We start from the raw sequence: 20,971 nt of genomic DNA on the forward strand, positions 1-20,971 counted from the left end.
GGGCAGAGCTGTTTAACTCTTTGACTGCCAGCCAGTTTCGGAAAAGGTGACCCCTATACTGCCAGCTGATTTACAGAATTTTACCGATCTTTCAAGCTCCACAGAAAATGTGTTAGGACTATGGAAACGTGGATACTACCAAATGAAAGATTGAAGTCTCATCTTTTCATCTGTTTCTACCTTATTCGGATCTTCAGTAATCAACAATAGAAAACAGCTTCGTTTCACCCTAATCCTCTATTTTCTTCCAAAATACGGAGAAATCAAGCTTTTTGTGAAACGATGTTATTTCATGCACTCTAGTGAATTTGGCACTCTTTTTTTTTTTTGCATGAGTGATTCTACAAACACCTAAACTTCTATAAAACACTACCCCAACAATAAAAAATGTTTTTTTATTGCAAAATAACAGTTTATTTACATGCAACAGTAGCAATCCGAACAAACAATTTGGAAAACTCTTTGCAAACTATTTACACGTGCGCAACAGTTTTTGTCAGTCTGCTTCTGCATGGACTGATTTGCGTAGAGGTTGGTATGATGAACGATGTGCTGGAGAAGTTCATCCGTGATGAAGAGCTCCAGGATGTCAGCTGGCAGGTGGGAATTCAGCTCTGCTGCAGCATCCCTTGGTCCTGGTTTTGCAGCAAAGGGGAAGATGGTTGGCTGCCAGCCGAATTCATCAACTTCAAGCCAGCCAGAATCTTTGGGATCTGCAAATATACATTTCAATATCATATATTATTTTAGAGCACTGTGATGCCATGTGTGTGTGTGTGTGTGTGTGTGTGTGTGTGTGTGTGCATGTTTACCTTTTTTTCTTCGATGTATTGGTTGATGCACATTCTGTAAATTATAGAAGACGTTTACCATCAAATATTTTATTAGAGCTGTGGAGAATCTTTTTTTTTTTTTTTTTTTTTACCTTTGTTCCGCTCACTGTGAGAAGGGTCACTTTGGGCCCTATGAGAGGGAGCTTGTTGCGGTGTATTGAAAACGTTTTTGTTTTTTTTACCTTTCTTTGTCGTAGAACCAGCGGTCGGACGTTGCTGTGAGCACGATCTATAAAATATACATTCACGTTTGTATAGGTAATAGATGTTCTAGTGTATATCAGCACATTTACACACGCTGCTAGCAGATCGCCGAAAAGTTAGTAAAGTAATCTTACTAGCAATCTCTTAGCATGTTAGCGCTTACCTTCACGTTCTTTGGAAGACTGTCCAAGACTGTCTTGCATCGGACCCATAGTAGTCGTCATCGTCCGATGAAACGTCATCTGTGCAGACGTGCTCAGTTGTGCACCACTTTTCTCCGGTGTTAGCATCGCTAGCCGGTGGGGCCTTAGGACGTTATTAGCATCGCTAGCCGGTGGGGCCTTAGGACGTGGTCGAAACGGCCGCGTCACCGCTTCAACTATGACTTAACTCCGTCATCACTGTGCTCTTGAGCACTGGTCGATGCTTTTGAGCTTTGAAAATAAGGATCAAGCGTGAGCTGATTGCCATCTGTAGCCTTTTTGACTCCCTTAGCCAAGTTAGCCATTCTCTCCCCCTCAACACTCTAGCTCCGCCTCTCTTCTTCTACTGTTGTCTCCTACCCGATCTTGTCCAAAAGACTCATCACAGCCATCTAGTGGCCAGGAATACTCATTATAGTAACCCGATCGGCTTGATACTTGGAGCACAGCTGCCCAAGGCTTTCCTCCACCCGTTTCCATAAAAAAACATAGTAGACGTCAATTAACGTCTATGGCGGCCAATTCTAGGTTTATACTGAACGTCTTTAAACGTTTATGGCGGTCAAAGAGTTAATAGTTTTGCATTACTTGTGCACCCATCAAAACACCATCATGACCGAACAGCGTCAATACAATCCGCAATATTCTTACTTGGAATATAATCATTGGAAATTCACTGGTGGTGAATTTGTTATGATGTGGATGTGGAAGCACCCAAAGGCGGAGAAACCAGACAGGAGGAGGACTAGATGAAACAAGAATAACTTGATTAAACAGACTGGATGAGAGAAGACTGGTCGTGACGTGGATAGACTGGGCATGACTCCCACGCGTGCAACAAAAACCACTCCCTAAATACAAACACTAACGAGCCACTAACAACACACAGCTGGGAAACACAGCAGGCTGGGGGAACCAATTAGCAACACACACCGGGAAGGGAAGACACACGCAGGTGGACAAGGTTAACACTGACGAGACTAGGGGAGATAAAACTGGACAACTAAACTAAACCTCATCCAATCAAAACCGAAACACAGCAGAATTGCCGTAAAAACTCAGAGGAATCGTGTTCCAGAGAGGAGCTGTCCAACGTGCTGAAGCATCACTTCGTCTCTTTTCTATCCTCAATCAGTCTCGCGGTTTTTACCCACCTTATAAATTACACCTTCCTATCGGTCACCTTTTTTTTTTGTTTTTTTGTTTTTGGTAATGTGGGCTGATCAATAAGACCGTCTCCAGGCACGCGTTCTATCCCTTCTTGCGAATGGGCTCTTTGCACAGCTCGACTACTTCCTGAACTGAATACCACATTTTTGTTTCCTGTCTTTCATGTGTGGACAAACTGATTAGTCCAGGTGTGTCTGGCCAATGCTGTTGTAGTTACTGAGATCAGGCACACCTGGATTAATCAGATTGTCCACTCATGAAAGACAGGAAATGAAGGAGTGGTGTTGAGATCAGGAAGTAGTGGATTTGTGCAAAGAGCCCATTCAGCGAGGAAAGAAAAGCCCGGATCGATTCCGATTGGTTAATTGGGCTGCGTGACGTGGCGACCGCTGCAGTCTGAGCAACGTGTGTGTGACACATGTAAGATTATCCTGGGGAATTTCCAGCAATATTACTCATGCTTTGGGGCAGAACTGAGATGAGAGACAGCATCATAAAAATCAAATCGTGTTATTAATGATATGACAGGCGCATCTTAAATATTGTGGAGAAACTAATTGTTATCAGTAGATAAATTCAAAAAGCATACAATCCTGTGCTCCAACTTGTCCATAATGAGATGAATGATAAAAACATTTGAGCTGTAGTAGTTAGTTGCATACCATTTCAAGCTACTAAAGCATTCCAAATGAGAAAAAGTATTTTTGTTGATTTATGGTGAATATTTCTGAACATTTATGGTAATTTTGTCCCAATTGAAAGTCCCAAAATTGTCCAAAATTAGAGACATGATTAATATTGGAGCTGTAGTAGGTAGTTCCTTATAACTGCTAGCTACTACAGAAATCAAAATAAAAATATATCTAATCTTTATGGTGATTTAATGAAACGCCACCCTTGAGAATGAAATTTGTTGACGCTTCCTAATGTAGACGGTAGGAGTGAATATCAAACATCGAACGTCAAGCCAACTTTCCCTCGCTGCTGGAAGCGATCGCAGTAGTTGCACGGCAACATCAATCGAGCACACGCAAGTCTCCTGGGAATCTTAAGAACAAGGTAAATCCAGTACAGCTGCAACTAAGATGTTTAGCCTTAAAACCGGATAGATGGATGCATGTGTTTATCATGTTTACAAACTCGGTAAATGCGTGCACCATCCGTGCGAAAATCACGCAGGTGCTGTGCAAGTTAGTGCTGATCCAAAGTAGCACATTTAGTTTTGACAGAGGTCGGTGCTTTTTGGTGTTAGAATGCAACCATCCATCCATTCAGCCATTCTTTTTCTGAACCACTTGCTCCTTTCACCTCAAAGTGTCACGCCGCCACCAGAGTGGCGGGTCATGCTTTTATTTGTCACAGTCAGGTTCCTGTTTTATTTTGAAATTACTAACTCACATCTCAGTGCATGGAAGCGTCCTCACAGTCCTCGATTCACAGTCCTTGTCCTATGTCTTGCCTGCCTTGTCTTGCGTCCTTAGTTTGCCCCTTGTTTTCCTCCCTAGCGGAGCGCCTTTAGTTGTCCCTGTTTTTGAGTGCCCTTGTTTAATCTCCAGTTTGGAGCTCTTTTTGTTCTGCCTTTTTTTCCTCCTTGAGAGGTGTTTTTTGGTTCAATTGATTAAAGCTGCAGCCTTGTTGGCCAACTTACACTCTGTGTCTGAGTCCTACCTCCTCGCTGCGTGTCAGTACACTTCGGCCAGCATGGACCCAGCGGAGAAGTTGGAGGCTGCACTTCGACGACAGGCCGCCCGCCTGTCGCACACGGAGGAGGTCCAGCAGGCTATGGTCACCCGGATGGGAGAGCTCGCTAGACAGGTGGACAGGTGCAGGAGCTAGTGAGCCACCTGCAACACTCCACACCGACCGTCACGAAACCAGAGACCGCAGAACCACCGATCCCGACTCCAGCCTTAGCCGGGGCTGGATTGAGACTGGCTCCCCCGGAGCGATACGCGGGAGACCAAGGACAATGTCAGGCATTCCTGACCGAATGCGACTTACACTTTGAACTCTTACCACAGGCTTTCCCCACCGACCGTTCCCGTGTGGCCTTCATGATTTCCCACCTGGCGGGACGAGCCAGAGACTGGGCCACCGCGGAATGGGCACGGCACTCCCCGACTTGCTCAACTGCAGCCGGGTTTAGCAGGGCACTTCGTCTTGTTTTCGATCCCACCAACATGGATCGGGAAAAGACTCGAGAGCTAAGCAACCTCAGACAAGGCCGAGAATCGGTTAATGACTATGCGATCCGATTCCGAACTCTAGCGGCTAAGAGTGGCTGGAATGAGACAGCCCTCGTTGATCATTTTTTGAAGGGGCTCTCCGCCGCTATGCAACAACTCCTACTACCCGTGGACTTACCTAGCGACTTGGACTCGTTGATCTCGCTAGCCATCCGCACCGATCACCGGAGGCGAGATCTCATGTATACCAGCGGACACCATCGAAGGACCGGCTCCGGATTCTTTCGGCACCCCACAGCAAGGGGATTACCACAAGGGGCACTTCCCCAGTCATCCACATTGGGGAGGCCCAGCGAGAGTGGTGAGGAGCCAATGCAGCTTGACCGCGCCCGACTGACTCACCAGGAACGCCAGCGACGTCGTCAAGAGGGGCGATGCTACTATTGTGGAGAAAGAGGACATTTGGTGGTAGCGTGTCCCACCAAGCGAGGCCCTCCGGTGAGTTCCGACCCTCACAAACCGGTCAAGGACCGAAAATTCACGCAAATCACGATTTCCTGCAATACCACTTCCACAGACCTACTAGCTCTCATTGACTCCGGAGCGGACGAGAGCCTCATGGATTGGGGTCTGGTGAAGAAATTGCAGGCCGGCACGGAACCACTTTCTACCCATATGAGGGCCAGGGCGCTCAATGGCAAAGACCTATTCCTCATCACGCACGTCACAGAGCCACTCGAGATCCACATTGGGCAGCACAGAGAACTCCTTCGTTTTCATGTCTTCCGCTCCCCATCACACACACTGGTCCTGGGACACCCCTGGTTGCAGTTGCACAACCCCCGCATCGACTGGCGATCGGGGCAAATCCTGGACTGGGGAAAAGACTGTGAACACCATGGGTTGGAGCGGCCAGCGGCAGAGGCTCCTCCCGCTGCCATCCGCCAGGTGACTCTTGTGAATGACCAGGAATACCCGGACCTGAACACCGTTCCCACCTGCTATCATCCTCTCAGGGAGGTGTTCAGCAAAACCAAGGCCATGTCACTTCCTCCACATCGATCCTATGACTGTGCAATTGAGCTGATTCCTGGGTCTTCCATTCCCAAAGGGAGATTGTACTCGGTTTCGGGCCCCGAACGCAAGGCCTTGAACGAGTACATCGACACGTCTTTGAAAGCAGGACTTATCCGGCCATCATCATCGCCAGCTGGAGCTGGGTTTTTCTTCGTGGGCAAGAAGGATGGTTCGTTACGCCCTTGTATTGACTACAGCCCCTTGAATGAAATCACAGTCAAGAACCGTTATCCTCTGCCTCTGATGTCCTCAGTATTTGACCAGCTCCAGCAAGCCAAGGTGTTCACCAAATTAGATCTTCGCAACGCCTATCATCTCGTCCGTATTCGTGCAGGGGATGAGTGGAAGACCGGCTTCAATACTCCCCGATGCCACTATGAATACTTAGTCATGCCTTTTGGACTCACGAATGCGCCAGCAGTTTTCCAGGCCATGATTAATGACGTGCTCAAGGACTTCATCGACCAGTTCGTATATGTTTATCTGGACGACATATTAATCTACTCACCGGACTTGAAGACCCACCAGCATCATGTTACCTAAGTCTTGAAACGCCTGCTTGACCATCAACTCTATGTAAAGGCTGAGAAGAGCCTTTTCCACACCGACACCATCTCATTTCTGGGATTCGTGGTATCCCCGGGCAAGGTCGAGATGGAGTCGGAGAAGGTCAGCGCAGTCAGGGACTGGCCCACACCTGAATCGAGGAAGAAGGTGCAACAATTCCTGGGATTCGCCAACTTTTACAGACGCTTCATCCGCAACTTCAGCTCCATCGCTGCTCCTCTCCATGCCTTGACATCACCACAGCAACGCTTTGCCTGGACCCCGGAAGCCAATACCGCATTCAACCAACTCAAGAAACGTTTCATAGAGGCTCCAATACTCAGAGTTCCTGATCCTACCCGCCAGTTCATTGTTTAGGTAGATGCCTCAAATCTGGGCGTCGGAGCCGTGCTATCCCAAAGGAGCCAGGAGGATGGAAAAGTGCACCCCTGCGCCTTCTTGTCTCGGAAACTATCAAAGGCCGAGCGCAACTACAGCGTTGGAGACCGAGAATTGCTGGCTGTAAAGGTCGCCCTAGAAGAGTGGAGGCACTGGCTGGAGGGCGCGGAACACCCTTTCATTATATGGACAGATCATCGCAACCTGGAGTACCTGCGCCAAGCAAAAAGACTAAACCCCCGACAGGCCAGGTGGTCCTTGTTTTTTAACAGATTTTCTTTTTCTCTGACCTACAGAGAGGCTTTGCGTTCGGGGCCCGAAACCGAGTACAATCTCCCTTTGGGAATGGAAGACCCAGGAAGCAAGAATGTCAAAGCGGACGCTCTCTCACATATTCATGACCCGGAAACCACAGCCATCGAACCAGAACCCATCCTGCCTAAAGACTGCATAATAGGAACCATGTCCTGGCAAATAGAAGAGGAGGTCAAGGAGGCACTCCAGGACACAGTCACGCCGAAGGAGTGCCCACCACGGCGGCTTTCCGTCCCAGAAACTCTAAGAGCACAGGTGATCAACTGGGCACACACCTCCCGTCTGTCTTGTCATCCAGGCACTCGCAGGACCCTGTTCGCTGTCGCTCGAAGATTCTGGTGGCCGTCTAAGGAGGCCTCGGTACAGGAATATGTAAAGGCCTGCCCAGTCTGTGCTCGGAATAAGTCGTCGAATCAACCCCGGATGGGTCTCCTTCAGCCTCTGCCGATCCCCTCAAGACCTTGGGCTGAAATCTCGATGGATTTTGTCACTGGACTCCCCACATCAAATGGTAAAACCACAATACTTACAGTTGTTGATCGCTTTTCAAAGATGGTCCGATTCATTCCATTACCCAAACTACCCTCCGCCAAGAAAACAGCAGATACCATGATTGACCAAGTATTCTGAACCCATGGATTCCCGCGGCACATTGTGTCCGACCGCGGGCCCCAGTTCGTCTCTCGTTTCTGGAGAGAATTTTGCAGAGCCATAGGGGCCAAGGCGAACTTGACCTCAGGCTACCACCCAGAAGCCAATGGACAAGCCGAGAGACTCAACCAGCAGCTGGAGACCGGGCTGCGATGCTTGGTCTCCCAAAATCCATCCTCATGGAGTAAAAACTTGGTCTGGGTTGAATTGGCACATAACTCTTTACCTACCTCTGCCACAGGAATTACGCCTTTTAAGTGCGTGCACGGATACGATCCGCCGTACTTCGCGGACCTGGAGGAGGAAGCCTCAGTCCCCTCGGTCCTTGCCATGATCCGCCGATGTCGCCGTATCTGGTCAGCAGCTCGACTGGCACTTCAACGTCAGGGCGATAGGGTAAAAAGAGCTGCTGACCGGAGGAGGAGGGCCGCACCACAGTACCAGCCGGGGCAGAAGGTATGGCTTGCGACAAAGAATCTTCACCTCAAGGTTCCCTGTCTAAAGTTGGCCCCGAGATTCGTGGGGCCATTCCCGATTGCGAAGACTATAGGCCCTGCCGCCGTGCGCCTTCGCCTGCCTCGATCCCTCCGCACCCACCCCACGTTCCACGTGAGCCAGGTCAAGCCAGTCCAGGACAGTTCCCTGGTCCCGCCCGAGCCCGCGCCACCCCCTCCGGAGATGGTGGAGGGGGGCCCGGTCTATAAAGTGAGGAAGTTATTGGACGTCAGAAAGCGGGGCCGGGGACACCAGTACCTGGTTGACTGGGAGGGTTACGGGCCTGAAGAACGGCAATGGGTGCCCGCCCGATTCATTGTAGACCCCTCCCTCATCGACGATTTTTACGATGAACACCCCGAGATTCCTGGGCCGTCGAGAGCCGGCCGTTGAGGGGGGGGGGGGGGGGGGTACTGTCACGCCGCCACCAGAGTGGCGGGTCATGCTTTTATTTGTCACAGTCAGGTTCCTGTTTTATTTTGAAATTACTAACTCACATCTCAGTGCATGGAAGCGTCCTCACAGTCCTCGATTCACAGTCCTTGTCCTATGTCTTGCCTTGCCTTGTCTTGCGTCCTTAGTTTGCCCCTTGTTTTCCTCCCTAGCGGAGCGCCTTTAGTTGTCCCTGTTTTTGAGTGCCCTTGTTTAATCTCCAGTTTGGAGCTCTTTTTGTTCTGCCTTTTTTTCCTCCTTGAGAGGTGTTTTTTGGTTCAATTGATTAAAGCTGCAGCCTTGTTGGCCAACTTACACTCTGCGTCTGAGTCCTACCTCCTCGCTGCGTGTCAGTACACTTCGGCCAGCATGGACCCAGCGGAGAAGTTGGAGGCTGCACTTCGACGACAGGCCGCCCGCCTGTCGCACACGGAGGAGGTCCAGCAGGCTATGGTCACCCGGATGGGAGAGCTCGCTGGACAGGTGCAGGAGCTAGTGAGCCACCTGCAACACTCCACACCGACCGTCACGAAACCAGAGACCGCAGAACCACCGATCCCGACTCCAGCCTTAGGGCTGGATTGAGACTGGCTCCCCCGGAGCGATACGCGGGAGACCAAGGACAATGTCAGGCATTCCTGACCGAATGCGACTTACACTTTGAACTCTCACCACAGGCTTTCCCCACCGACCGTTCCCGTGTGGCCTTCATGATTTCCCACCTGACGGGACGAGCCAGAGACTGGGCCACCGCGGAATGGGCACGGCACTCCCCGACTTGCTCAACTGCAGCCGGGTTTAGCAGGGCACTTCGTCTTGTTTTCGATCCCACCAACATGGATCGGGAAAAGACTCGAGAGCTAAGCAACCTCAGACAAGGCCGAGAATCAGTTAATGACTATGCGATCCGATTCCGAACTCTAGCGGCTAAGAGTGGCTGGAATGAGACAGCCCTCGTTGATCATTTTTTGAAGGGGCTCTCCGCCGCTATGCAACAACTCCTACTACCCGTGGACTTACCTAGCGACTTGGACTCGTTGATCTCGCTAGCCATCCGCACCGATCACCGGAGGCGAGATCTCATGTATACCAGCGGACACCATCGAAGGACCGGCTCCGGATTCTTTCGGCACCCCACAGCAAGGGAATCACCACAAGGGGCACTTCCCCAGTCATCCACATTGGGGAGGCCCAGCGAGAGTGGTGTTGAGCCAATGCAGCTTGACCGCGCCCGACTGACTCACCAGGAACGCCAGCGACGTCGTCAAGAGGGGCGATGCTACTATTGTGGAGAAAGAGGACATTTGGTGGTAGCGTGTCCCACCAAGCGAGGCCCTCCGGTGAGTTCCGACCCTCACAAACCGGTCAAGGACCGAAAATTCACGCAAATCACGATTTCCTGCAATACCTCGATTCACAGTCCTTGTCCTATGTCTTGCCTTGCCTTGTCTTGCGTCCTTAGTTTGCCCCTTGTTTTCCTCCCTAGCGGAGCGCCTTTAGTTGTCCCTGTTTTTGAGTGCCCTTGTTTAATCTCCAGTTTGGAGCTCTATTTGTTCTGCCTTTTTTTCCTCCTTGAGAGGTGTTTTTTGGTTCAATTGATTAAAGCTGCAGCCTTGTTGGCCAACTTACACTCTGCGTCTGAGTCCTTCCTCCTCGCTGCGTGTCACAAAGTTTGTTTCACATTTTTTAGATCTCTGTTTTTTATTTGTTTTATTATTGTTCTTTACTTATCTCGAGAAAGCTTTGCTACTAGGGGTGAGCACGTTACTGTAGGTAAGTGGAAACATTTAATACAAGTAATTTATTAACAAGATAGATAGATTAATAAAGTATGTGTGGCTACAACTTGTTTCACATGTGAGACAATAACTTGTGGCACAGCATCTTGTTAGCTCATTTAAAGCTCAGATGACTGATAAAAGTGAAACTGTTATAGTGGGTCTGAATATTATTCTTTAATAAGTGTTTTGTTCCCAATATGTCAAGTTTAAATGCCTGTTTAAAGGGGATTTATTCAAATTAACTCATTTTTGTGGGAAATGTTAATTTCAAGAGTTATAATAAAGACAGGTTTATTATTTATTTTAATTTCATATTTTCACATTTAGGGATTTTGATGCAATTTTATTTCCATACCAATACCAGTACAGTTCTTGTATTATTTATTTATTTATATATTCATGTATTTATTTGTTTATTTATTTATTTATTTATTTATTGGTTCATAAAATGTGGTGGGATGAAATTACTGGAGCACTCCAAAAAAATCATTGTTGAATTGAATTGAATTGTTGACCAACTTAATAAAATTGCTTTAATTGGTAACACAATTGAATTAACTTGATCCAAAGTGAATAAGTTTAATTAATTTATTCTACTAGCAATTTTGCATTTTTTTTCGCCTTAAAAAAAGTTGCATCCAAAGTAAGTTTGAAGCTGTTCCTGAATCATTTGGCGTATCGGCATAGTATATTTTCCCCCATCCACATGTTATGAGTTCATTACTTTAACATTCACTTTGGATTAACTTAATTCAAGTGAATATATTAAGTTGGTTGGCCTTCCTAGGTGGAGTCTACATGTTCTCCCCGTGCCTGCGTGGGTCTTCTCCAGGTACTCCGGTCTCCTCCCACATTCCAAAGACATGCATGGCGGGTTAATTGGACGCTGAATTGTCCCTAGGTGTGCTTGCGAGTGTGGATGGTTGTTCGTCTCGGTGTTGTCTATGGGTGTACCATGCCTACTACCCAAAACCGGCTGGGATAGGCTCCAGCACCCCTGCGACCCTTGGGAGGAGGAAGCGATTTAGAAAATGAATGGATGGTTGGATGAAGTTGAGCAACAATTCAATTTTTTTTTTTAACTCAACTAAAACTACAGATACAGGTGCCAAAAATTTACTTAAGTTTTTGTGGGAAAATCTGTTCAAGTGAATGTACAAAAGTCCTCAATATGAAATGTACCTAATGTAAAAGCAAGTAAGTAAATTCTAACAATTCCAACTTCTGCAAGTCCCGATTCACGATACTGAGATAATCCCACTTAACACCTTCAAGACTGAACTCAAAACATGTCTCAAAGCAAGTCATGTAATCATTACTTGGACTTTTCATGTTTTTTTTTTTATTTATTTATTTTTTTTTATCAATTTTTCTTGCTTTGTATATTGTGCTTTTTTTCTCTTGTTTTGTTTCGGTTTATGCGATCAGCCTGGGGACAACGGATGGAAATTAGTCTATGACTATAATCCGGTGTGGTGCGTTTATATGCATGAGTCCCATGTGATTGTTTATGCACATGCACTCTTCCGACTAAATAAAATTTAAATAGCTTAAAAGACGCTTCGGGACAACATGCGCTCCCTGTTTGCTACGCAAGCAACACACACAGCGCTCCTGTGTTTGCATCGGGCAAACATGCAACATCTATTTTGGTGACGTATGCACCTTGCAACAGTTTGTCAGCCGATGTATTGGCAAATAATGACCTTTCCCACCTAATTCAGGATGGTATACAGTGTATTTACCCAAATTTTCCCACTTGGCGCCCTTGGACAAAAACGAACTGCGTTCAAAACCGTTCATTAGCCTCAGAATATACTCATTCACAGAAACGTTCACGAAGCAAAAATACACTACGTTCAGTTCATATTCGTCCTAAATATGAATGTGTTATTGAATAAGTCATTGAAGTACAACACTATTTTTTTTTAATTGGCTGTTCCTGTCACCAACTGTTCTCTTCATGGCAAGTTGTGAAAAAGACATGACGAAGTCTGGGTGGCACGTTATCTATTCCTTCTACTTAGTGTCAGGCCGCAGGTTTGAGACAACAAACCCTGACACAAACCCTAATCTGCTCATTACAGTTTTTTTTAAGTCAAACTATAGTACAGCAAAAGCTTGGACAATTACTTATGATACATTAAAGCAGTGCTTCCCAATTATTTTCTGTCATGCCCCCCCCCCCCCCCCAGTAAGAAGAAAACATCTCGTGCCCCCCTACCCCCACACGACTATAAATAGTATCATTTGTCTATAAAATTGTTATAAGCACACCTCTGCTTAACACTGTATCCGTATTTAACGTATAAGAGAATAAAAAAAAAAAGAAATATGGACCAATTTACAACAAAGAATAGCTTTATTAACTGTAACAGAAAAGATTTAAAGTGCATCTGAAATTCACAAATAAAATTAAATCCTTAATTAAACTATAAAAAAAAATTTGACTGACCATGTCAAACCACATGAAACGGAAAAATACAATTACATAAAATCAATAAATAATAATGCTTTCAAACTGATCACCAACATTAACTCAGGAGCACAATATTATTAAGAAAAAAAATTAACCTGCAAAACAAAAATCTAAAATAATTTGTGCTGATTTTTTTTTTTTTTTGCTGTGTGCAAAGCGCGCATGCTCAGTGCAAACAAAACTCTACACCACCGAGCGAATGCTCCCTGCTCACACTCTGCCAATAATGAGCGCCACTGCCCCCTAATGTAGTGGAGGTGGAATTGCACTTTATTCTAGGACAGTAAAAAAAATAAACAAAAATAAAAAAAATAGAAAAGCATGTTCCCCGAGGTCAAACGCGCCCCCCTTGATGGAGCCTCGCACTCCCCTGGGGGGGCCCGCCCCACTATTTGAGAAGCACTGCATTAAAGGGATGTCAATTTTCATATATTGTAAGGAAGGAAAAACATTCACAAATACATTTATTTATTTATCGAAGTATTACATTTACTAATGGTTTCTTCTCCGTTGTCACTGCCTGTAGAAAGTTGGAACTGAGAAGGAAATGAGAAGCAGTGCAAGTACATAAGACAATGGCGCAATGGGAGTATCCAGTTCCCTGATCAAACTGTCACCATCGTAAAACAAAGAAGTCCTACATTTGGCTCTTTCATTCTTCTGCTTCTGTATTTCTTTATTTTTATTTTTATTTTGATCGTTTTTTAAATATAGGCTAATTTCAAATTTGAAGATTACAGCATTAAAATTAAGTTTTTTTCCCCTTTTGTCGCACCAAAAAAAAAAAATGCATTACAACCATCCATGTGCATGCAGTCCAATTCTGGATGCGACGGGAAGCCATCTCAACACATCTTGAAACAATTGTGAGAAGAACACCCTGAGAAGAATTTTCTGGGCTGCGACTTGTGACCTTTAATTCCGTCTAGTAGACCAATAAGACGGACGTTAGTCCTCCTGGTTCTCCCCTTCAAATCCGTTAGCTTGGTGATCGTCTATGCTTTCTGCGCACCACACTTACACTTTAATGTCCCTGGGATGAACTTGAATAAAAATAAAACAAAGTTTGCCAAAAAAAATTAGTCTTAATTAGTGTTGTTCTGATACCGTTTTTTGGCGATTCCGATACCCAGCGTTGCAGTATCGGCCGATACCGATACCATACAGATACTTAAGTTTTTTGGGGGGGGTTTTCCCTTCAAAATGAAAAAGACGTCCTGCCATTGGTTCAGAGTATTCAAGGGCCAATAGGATATCTTAGACCGGGATGTCGTGAACATGTCACATATCAGTGAATGTCGTGGATGAGCAAGACACAAGATGCTGCATCCAAAATCCTATATTAGAGTTGGAATTAATGGTATCGGCATGTTACTTGTGAGTAGTCATCGATACCGATACCACTGTTTTAATGCAGTATCGGCACCTCTGCCGATACCAGTATCGGAACAACACTCATCTTAATGCAAGTCAATCCCAGGATTGGTGACCCTAGTTGAGAGCATGGCATCCATGGATGGATGGATGGATGGATGGATGGATTACACGTGTCGGCGCTTCCTGCTTTCCTAGTGTGTAGACGCAATCTGCTCTGCTCCTGCTTTGCTTTGCATTCTTTCAGCTGATAACTTCTTTTTTTCTTTCTTTTTCTGGGATTTTTCCTGGACATTTGCCTCAATGTGGCTGTACTACCTTTTTGTTTGGTAGATACAACCAGCTGGGCGCATTTTTCAACATTTTTTTTTTTTTTTTTGGAAACTCCTCACGATAACGTGAGCACGGCCTGCTAATCAGCACGCGACTGCTACTAGCAGCATGGCTGGACGAATGATGCCTTCCATCTCGACCGATGAATACCACAAACTTCTTCAGAAGATGGCAGTGCTGGAGACAATAATGCACCGCCTTGAAATGTTTGTGGAGGTGAATGGAAAATCGTGGAATGACACCACACTGCCAATGTCTCCAAAGGGTGGTCATGAGCATGCTAACAAACAGCTAGCTCCATCCACCGACCCTCTGTGGAATGTGCTGGGAGCAAAGCCAAAACTGAGGAGTCGTCGCCCAACAGCTGGACCTGACCGCCAACTAATGCCTGAGGAAACACGTCGGCCTATGCAAAAGGCTACCTCAACCCCAAGAAATCAGTCTTGGACGTTGGTACCAGCAAGAAAAAGGAAACCGTCTCTTGGCCGACGAAGACAAAATACTGATATCGAACTGAGAAACAGGTTTGCCGTGCTGTCGCCGAGCCAGCAAGCCTCGGGGGATCACAGCACCAGTCAAAGGTATGAAACCGGACCTCCTCAGCAAATCCGTTCAGCTACTGAAACACAAACACTGATAATAGGCGACAAAGCCTTGTTTGGTGTTAAACGTCTGTGCAGCAGAAAAAACACAAAAGTTCTGTGTTTTGCTAATGACATGGTGCTGGACATTTCTGAAAAAGTCGACAAGATTGCTACTGACTACCCGACTGTGAGATCGATTGTGATTCACACAGGAGCATTCGATGTGTTGAAAAAACAGTCTGAGATACTGAAGCAAGACTTTATTACCCTTCTACACAAGATAATATGCCTAAACGCAGAGGTTTTTCTGAGTGGTCCTCTGCCTACTGTCCGACCAGGTGATGAGCGTTTCAGTCGGATTATGTCACTCTCGAGATGGCTGAAAAGCATCTGTGCTTCTTACTCAGTGAACTTTATTGACAATTTTTCTATGTTTTGTGAACGTCGCCATCTTTTCCAACGCAATGGGATTTATCTCAATAAGCAGGGAGTCAGATTACTGACAGCCAACATCTTCCATAGCGTGCGTCACTGGACGCTATGTTCCCAAAACAAAGGACATGAAACACAACAACCGATAAGAAGAGGATCTGGTGAGGCTGGCTCAATATCTTGCACTCCCTGCCCTTCAGAACAGATTGATTTGTCCTCATCTGCCCACACTCCAAACACCGAACATCCAGCTCCCCTGCTCCCGAACGACACCTGCCAAACACCACCACGACCACCACCACCAGTTTCACTACCAGATGCACCCCTGCGCTGTTCATCGCCCCCAAGCGACACCTGCCAGACAGCGCCACTACCGGATTCACTGCCGGATGCACCCCCGCGCTGTGCACCGCCCCCGAATGACCCGATGACTGACTCGCCAGCGAGTCTCACCAACAGGTTGAGCAATCTGGTCAATCTGTCCATACAGCTAAATAAAAGTCTCTCCAGGCAGCTGCCTGCTGATGACGGTTCGCCCCTGCTCCCCCCAAGACGCCACATTCAAACCTAGTCAGTATAGCTTGTGAACCTCTGACTAAACCAACGTCTCCGATTGCCACTGTGAGACTAGCGCTACTAAATACAAGATCACTAGTTAACAAATCATTGTTGATTCATGACATTAATATGACATATGATCTTGACTTATTTCTCCTCAGTGAAACATGGCTAACAGAAGGTTCCTGCAACACGGTTCTCAATGAGGCAACACCAACAAATTTTAGTTTCATGAACAAATGTCGTAATGGCAAAAAAGGTGGTGGACTTGCTGCCATTTTTAAATCTCTATTTCAGTGTAAAGAAATTTCATTGGGAGGCTTTAATTCATTTGAATATCTTAGTCTTTTGGTAAGAGGTGAACCAAACATCGTCATTGTCATAATTTATAGACCTCCAAAACAAAAAGGCAGATTCATGGAGGAATTTGAAGAAATGCTGTCAGTAATTTGTACCGACTATGATTATCTGGTCTTAACTGGAGACTTTAACATTTATGTTGACAACAACTTGGATAAAAATACCAAAGAATTTTGTAATATACTTGATACTTTTGGTCTCTCACAACATGTAAAAGGTCCAACACACAATCAAGGTCACATTCTTGATCTCGTCATCTCTAAAGGTGTTGACATTTTATCTGTTGAGGTGAAAGATCTGGCTATTTCAGATCATTCCTGTGTGTTTTTTGAATTACAATCAATCCCAGAAGCTCAAACAACTACTGTCTCGATTAAAAAAAGGTACATAAATGAGAATACAAGCAAGATGTTTATGGAATTAATGGCTGCATCACCAACTGTAAATGCAGAGACCGTTGATGAACTTCTGGATGAATTCACCTCAAAAATCGCAAATGTTTTGGATGCTGTTGCTCCTATTAAAACTAAGACTATTTCATCCCGAACTAAAACACCTTGGAGGTGTACTACCAACATAATGACTTTGAAATCTAAATGCAGAAAAGCAGAGCGAAAGTGGAGAAAAACTAAACTCCAAGTTCATTTTGACCTGTACAGACAATGTCTTTGTCATTTTAACCAAGAGTTAGTAATAGCTAGACAACAACACTTTTCTGAAATTATTAGTAGGAACCTCAACAATACACGCACTCTATTTGCCGTGGTTGACAAACTTACAAATCCCCCAAATCAAACAGCGCCAGAACTCCTCTCAACAGATAAATGCAATGAATTTGCCTGCTACTTTAGTGAAAAAGTACAAGCCATCAGGTCAAACATTGTTACAAACCAGCAAAATAACAAAACGATGCTGCACTTAAAATCACCTAGGAATAATTTAATTACCATGACAGAATTTGACTCAGTGGATCAAAATACTGTAGTAGACTTGGTTCAGCAATTGAAACCTTCCACGAGCTGTCTTGACACAATACCATCTGGCTTTTTCAAAACCATTGTGAAATCTGTTCAGATCGATTTACAACAAATAATTAATTGCTCACTTCAATCAGGTGAACTTCCTAAATGTCTGAAAGTAGCCGCCGTCAAGCCCATTCTAAAAAAGAGAACACTGGATGTCTCCCTGCTAGCAAATTATAGACCAATCGCAAACCTTCCCTTCGTAACTAAAATAGTTGAAAAAGTGGTTTTTAATCAACTCAGAAACAGCTCTGATTAAAGTACTGAATGATATAAGATTGAGCACTGATGCAGGGAAGGTATCAGTGCTCGTCTTGTTGGACCTCAGTGCAGCATTTGACACGATTGATCATAATATACTGTTAGACAGGCTGGAAACTTGGGTGGGGTTAAATGGAACAGTCCTTAAATGGTTCAGGTCCTATTTGGAGGAAAGGAGTTACGTTGTGACCATTGGAAATTTTTAATCTGATCGAAAGGCCATGACATGTGGGGTCCCTCAAGGGTCAGTCCTTGGACCCCTGTTGTTCAGTCTGTATATGTTACCTTTGGGTCAAATGCTTCAGAACACCGATGTTGACTATCATAGTTATGCAGATGACACACAACTGTATTTATCTATGTCCCCAAATGACAGCAGTTCTATTAACGCATTGTGTCATTCTCTAGAGCAAGTTAACAACTGGATGAACCAAAATTTCCTTCAGCTGAACGAAAACAAAACGGAGCTCATTGTTTTCGGCAATAAAGAAAAGAGGATTGCTGTTAAAAAACAGCTTGAGTCACTGTCTTTAGAAACTAAAGACCAAGTTCGAAATCTTGGGGTACTAATAGACTCAGATCTGACCTTCAGCAATCATATTAAATTCATCACTAAAACAGCCTTTTACCAGCTGAAAAACATATCCAGAATGAAGGACTGCATGCGTCAAGCAGACCAAGAGAAGCTTATCCATGCTTTTATCTCCAGCAGACTAGATTACTGTAACGGTCTTCTGACTGGACTCTCTCAAAAGAACATGAGACACTTGCAGCTCATTCAGAACGCTGCAGCTCGAGTTCTGACCAAAACAAAAAGATCAGAACATATTACTCCAGTACTTAAGGATTTACACTGGCTCCCTGTCAGCTGTAGAATCGATTTTAAAGTTCTGCTACTCGTCTATAAATCACTAAATGGTTTGGGTCCTGAATATATCCAAGAAATGCTGATTGAGTACAAGCCCAGCAGGGCTCTGAGATCTACAGACTTGGGCCAACTAGTGGAACCCAGAGTTCGAAGCAAACATGGTGAAGCTGCATTTAGCTATTATGCTGCACACAGATGGAATAGGCTACCAACAGAAGTGAAGTCAGCCCCGAGTGTAAATGCTTTTAAATCCAGGTTAAAAACTTTGCTTTTTTTCTTATACCTTTGATTAGGGACTTTTAAACAGCTTTAATTAAGTGTTGTTGTTGTTTTTGTTTTTTGTAGTAAATTTTGTAACCTATTTTTATTTATTTATTTTTTTCCTCTGAATGTTAACTACTGTTTCTTGATGCTTATGTGTTGTCTTTCCTCGTGTAAAGCACATTGAGTTGCCTTGTGTATGAAATGTGCTATACAAATAAACTTGCCTTGCCTTGCCTTATCCCAGTTGGCACCCTGCGCAGGACACCGGCCAATTGCTGAGCACATAGACAAACACATGCAAACAACCGTTCACATTCTCAGGACAATTTACAATATTCAATGAACTTCTGTTTGTTGTAGATATTTGCTTTACATTCACCCCCAAGGACAATTTACAATATTCGTTGAACTTTTGTTTGTTGTAGGTATTTGCTGTAGTATTTAGTTAAAGTAAAAAACAACCAATTATTGCGCTTTCACAGTCAGTTGTTTATTCAATTCCGCCGTCTTGTCATAATGGCATGCTAGTTTACCGCAATGGGTAAAATCTTCTCTTGACTCCTGATTTATTTTTACTGTCTAGTGGTGCCATCTTGAACAGCTTTTATTATTCTTTGCTTTAAACCTTTGCAGAAAATGCCGTGCAGCCAAATGCCCACTGTTGACAAATGTTCATGACATCCCCTGATTGAACCACAAGAGGGCGAGGAAAAATAAGAAACCTTGAGAAGGGTCCGCATTGTGTTCCAGGATGACTAGGCTGCAATGGATGCCAAATGGACAACAATTTACACAGATTGCGATGCTAAACAGTATTAGAATAGTGCTAAAGTCCATTTAGGACAGTGGTGGGCAAACTCAGTCCTCGAAGGCCAGAGTCCTGCAGGTTTTGAATGTTTCCTTTCTCCAACACGGCTGCGATATGATCAGCTCATCAGCAAGATATGCATAAGCCTGATAACGATCCTGTTGATTGGAACCAGCTTGTGTCGGAAGAGGGAAACCTCCAAAACCTGCATATAACTGTGTAAAATGTGGCAACTTCTTTATAATTTCAATTTGGCCTTCAGTGGTAACTAATTGAAGATTAATTAATTAATTATGGGATAGTTGCGATTGAAACCGTTTAACTCTGCCCTGCATCAAGTTTGTGAACATTCAATATGACCTGGATAAAGAATCTGGGAAATTCAATCATGCTATTTTGCTGCGATGAAATTGTATTATGAGCTATACCTTTGGACGTCAAATTGTAAGAAAAAATATATAGTACTGCAATGTTCCTGGTATTTGGCCCTTTTATCACATTAAAAAAATACACGCGTTTGTTACCACAGATCGAAGATGTGCGGTATCTGGGCTGTGTTTGGCAGTGATGAGTGCCTGTCGGCTCAGTGCACCAATGCAATGAGGATCGCTCACAGAGGCCCGGACTCCTTCCGCTTCGAGAATATCAACGGATACGCCAACTGCTGCTTTGGCTTCCATCGTCTGGCTATTGTGGATCAGCTGCATGGCATGCAACCCTTGCATGTGAAGAAATTGCCTTTTTTGTGGCTGTGCTACAATGGCGAGATCTACAACCATCTCACAGTAAGAATATCCAAAATGTTTGCCATTTGGATTTCACATGAACTATAGGAGAAGGACAATGATAAATCTATTACTTGACAACTAATTGATTACTGAAGTAATCGATAATTATTTTGATTGTTTTTGTTGTTGCACCTTGTTCCATTTAAAATGGTCCAAATCATCGGAATTTCAGCCTATAAACAGTAAATACAACCCCTAGCAAAAAGTATGGAATCACCAGTCTTGGACGAGCACTCACTCAGACGTTTTATTCTGTAGATCAAACTCAGATAAAAAGCATGAAACAGTCGTAAGGTCATTCCAAAGTGCAACATCTTGGCTTTCAGAAACACTAAAAGAAATGAAGAAAAAACATTGTGCTGGTCAGTACATGTTACTTTTATAGATCAAGTGCAGGGAAAAAAAAATATGGACTCACTCCATTTTGAGCAGAAAATAAGGACACACCCAGTCAATTTCCTTTCCTTAATTGGGCACCTGCCTCAAATTACATCTGCTCGTTAGTCAGCAGTTAATAACAGTGCAGTTTCAGTTATCACAACTTGGAG

At 44.6% G+C, this 20,971-nt stretch overlaps 2 protein-coding genes across 3 annotated transcripts in view; one reads left to right on the plus strand and one right to left on the minus strand.

Annotated features, from left to right (window-relative positions):
• Positions 1-324: 324 nt before the first annotated feature.
• Positions 325-1,957, minus strand: LOC144007658 (uncharacterized). 2 transcript variants are annotated; one of them, XM_077507477.1, is made up of 5 exons: positions 1,201-1,957; positions 1,016-1,062; positions 926-976; positions 813-846; positions 325-713 (listed from the first exon to the last, which is right to left on the minus strand). In XM_077507477.1, exons 1-5 carry the CDS (start codon positions 1,325-1,327, stop codon positions 418-420), a joined length of 555 nt encoding a protein of 184 aa, XP_077363603.1. In that variant the 5' UTR covers positions 1,328-1,957; the 3' UTR covers positions 325-417. The 2 variants fall into 2 exon arrangements, with proteins under 2 accessions (XP_077363603.1, XP_077363604.1); XM_077507478.1 differs by lacking the exon at positions 926-976 and having other exon boundaries at positions 1,201-1,956.
• Positions 1,958-3,439: 1,482 nt separating this feature from the next.
• Positions 3,440-20,971, plus strand: part of LOC144007657 (asparagine synthetase [glutamine-hydrolyzing]-like) — a 45,849-nt gene continuing 28,317 nt past the window's right edge. The window contains exons 1-2 of the mRNA XM_077507476.1: positions 3,440-3,469; positions 20,165-20,420. Coding sequence (XP_077363602.1) covers positions 20,172-20,420 — 249 coding nt within the window. The 5' untranslated portion in view covers positions 3,440-3,469; positions 20,165-20,171. The remainder of the gene's footprint in view (positions 3,470-20,164; positions 20,421-20,971) is intronic.

Source organism: Festucalex cinctus, chromosome 19 (assembly GCF_051991245.1).
Source record: "Festucalex cinctus isolate MCC-2025b chromosome 19, RoL_Fcin_1.0, whole genome shotgun sequence".
NCBI classification, from domain to species: domain Eukaryota; kingdom Metazoa; phylum Chordata; class Actinopteri; order Syngnathiformes; family Syngnathidae; genus Festucalex; species Festucalex cinctus.

Bases quoted from the DNA above. Each gene is read 5' to 3' on its own strand.
- LOC144007658 (XM_077507477.1), bottom strand. From the start codon at position 1,327: ATGCTAACACCGGAGAAAAGTGGTGCACAACTGAGCACGTCTGCACAG. The intron at 1,063-1,200 runs GTAAGCGCTAAC...TATATTTTATAG, and splicing joins GTCTTCCAAAGAACGTGAAG to ATCGTGCTCACAGCAACGTC. The intron at 714-812 runs GTAAACATGCAC...GTATATTTGCAG, and splicing joins AATACATCGAAGAAAAAAAG to ATCCCAAAGATTCTGGCTGG.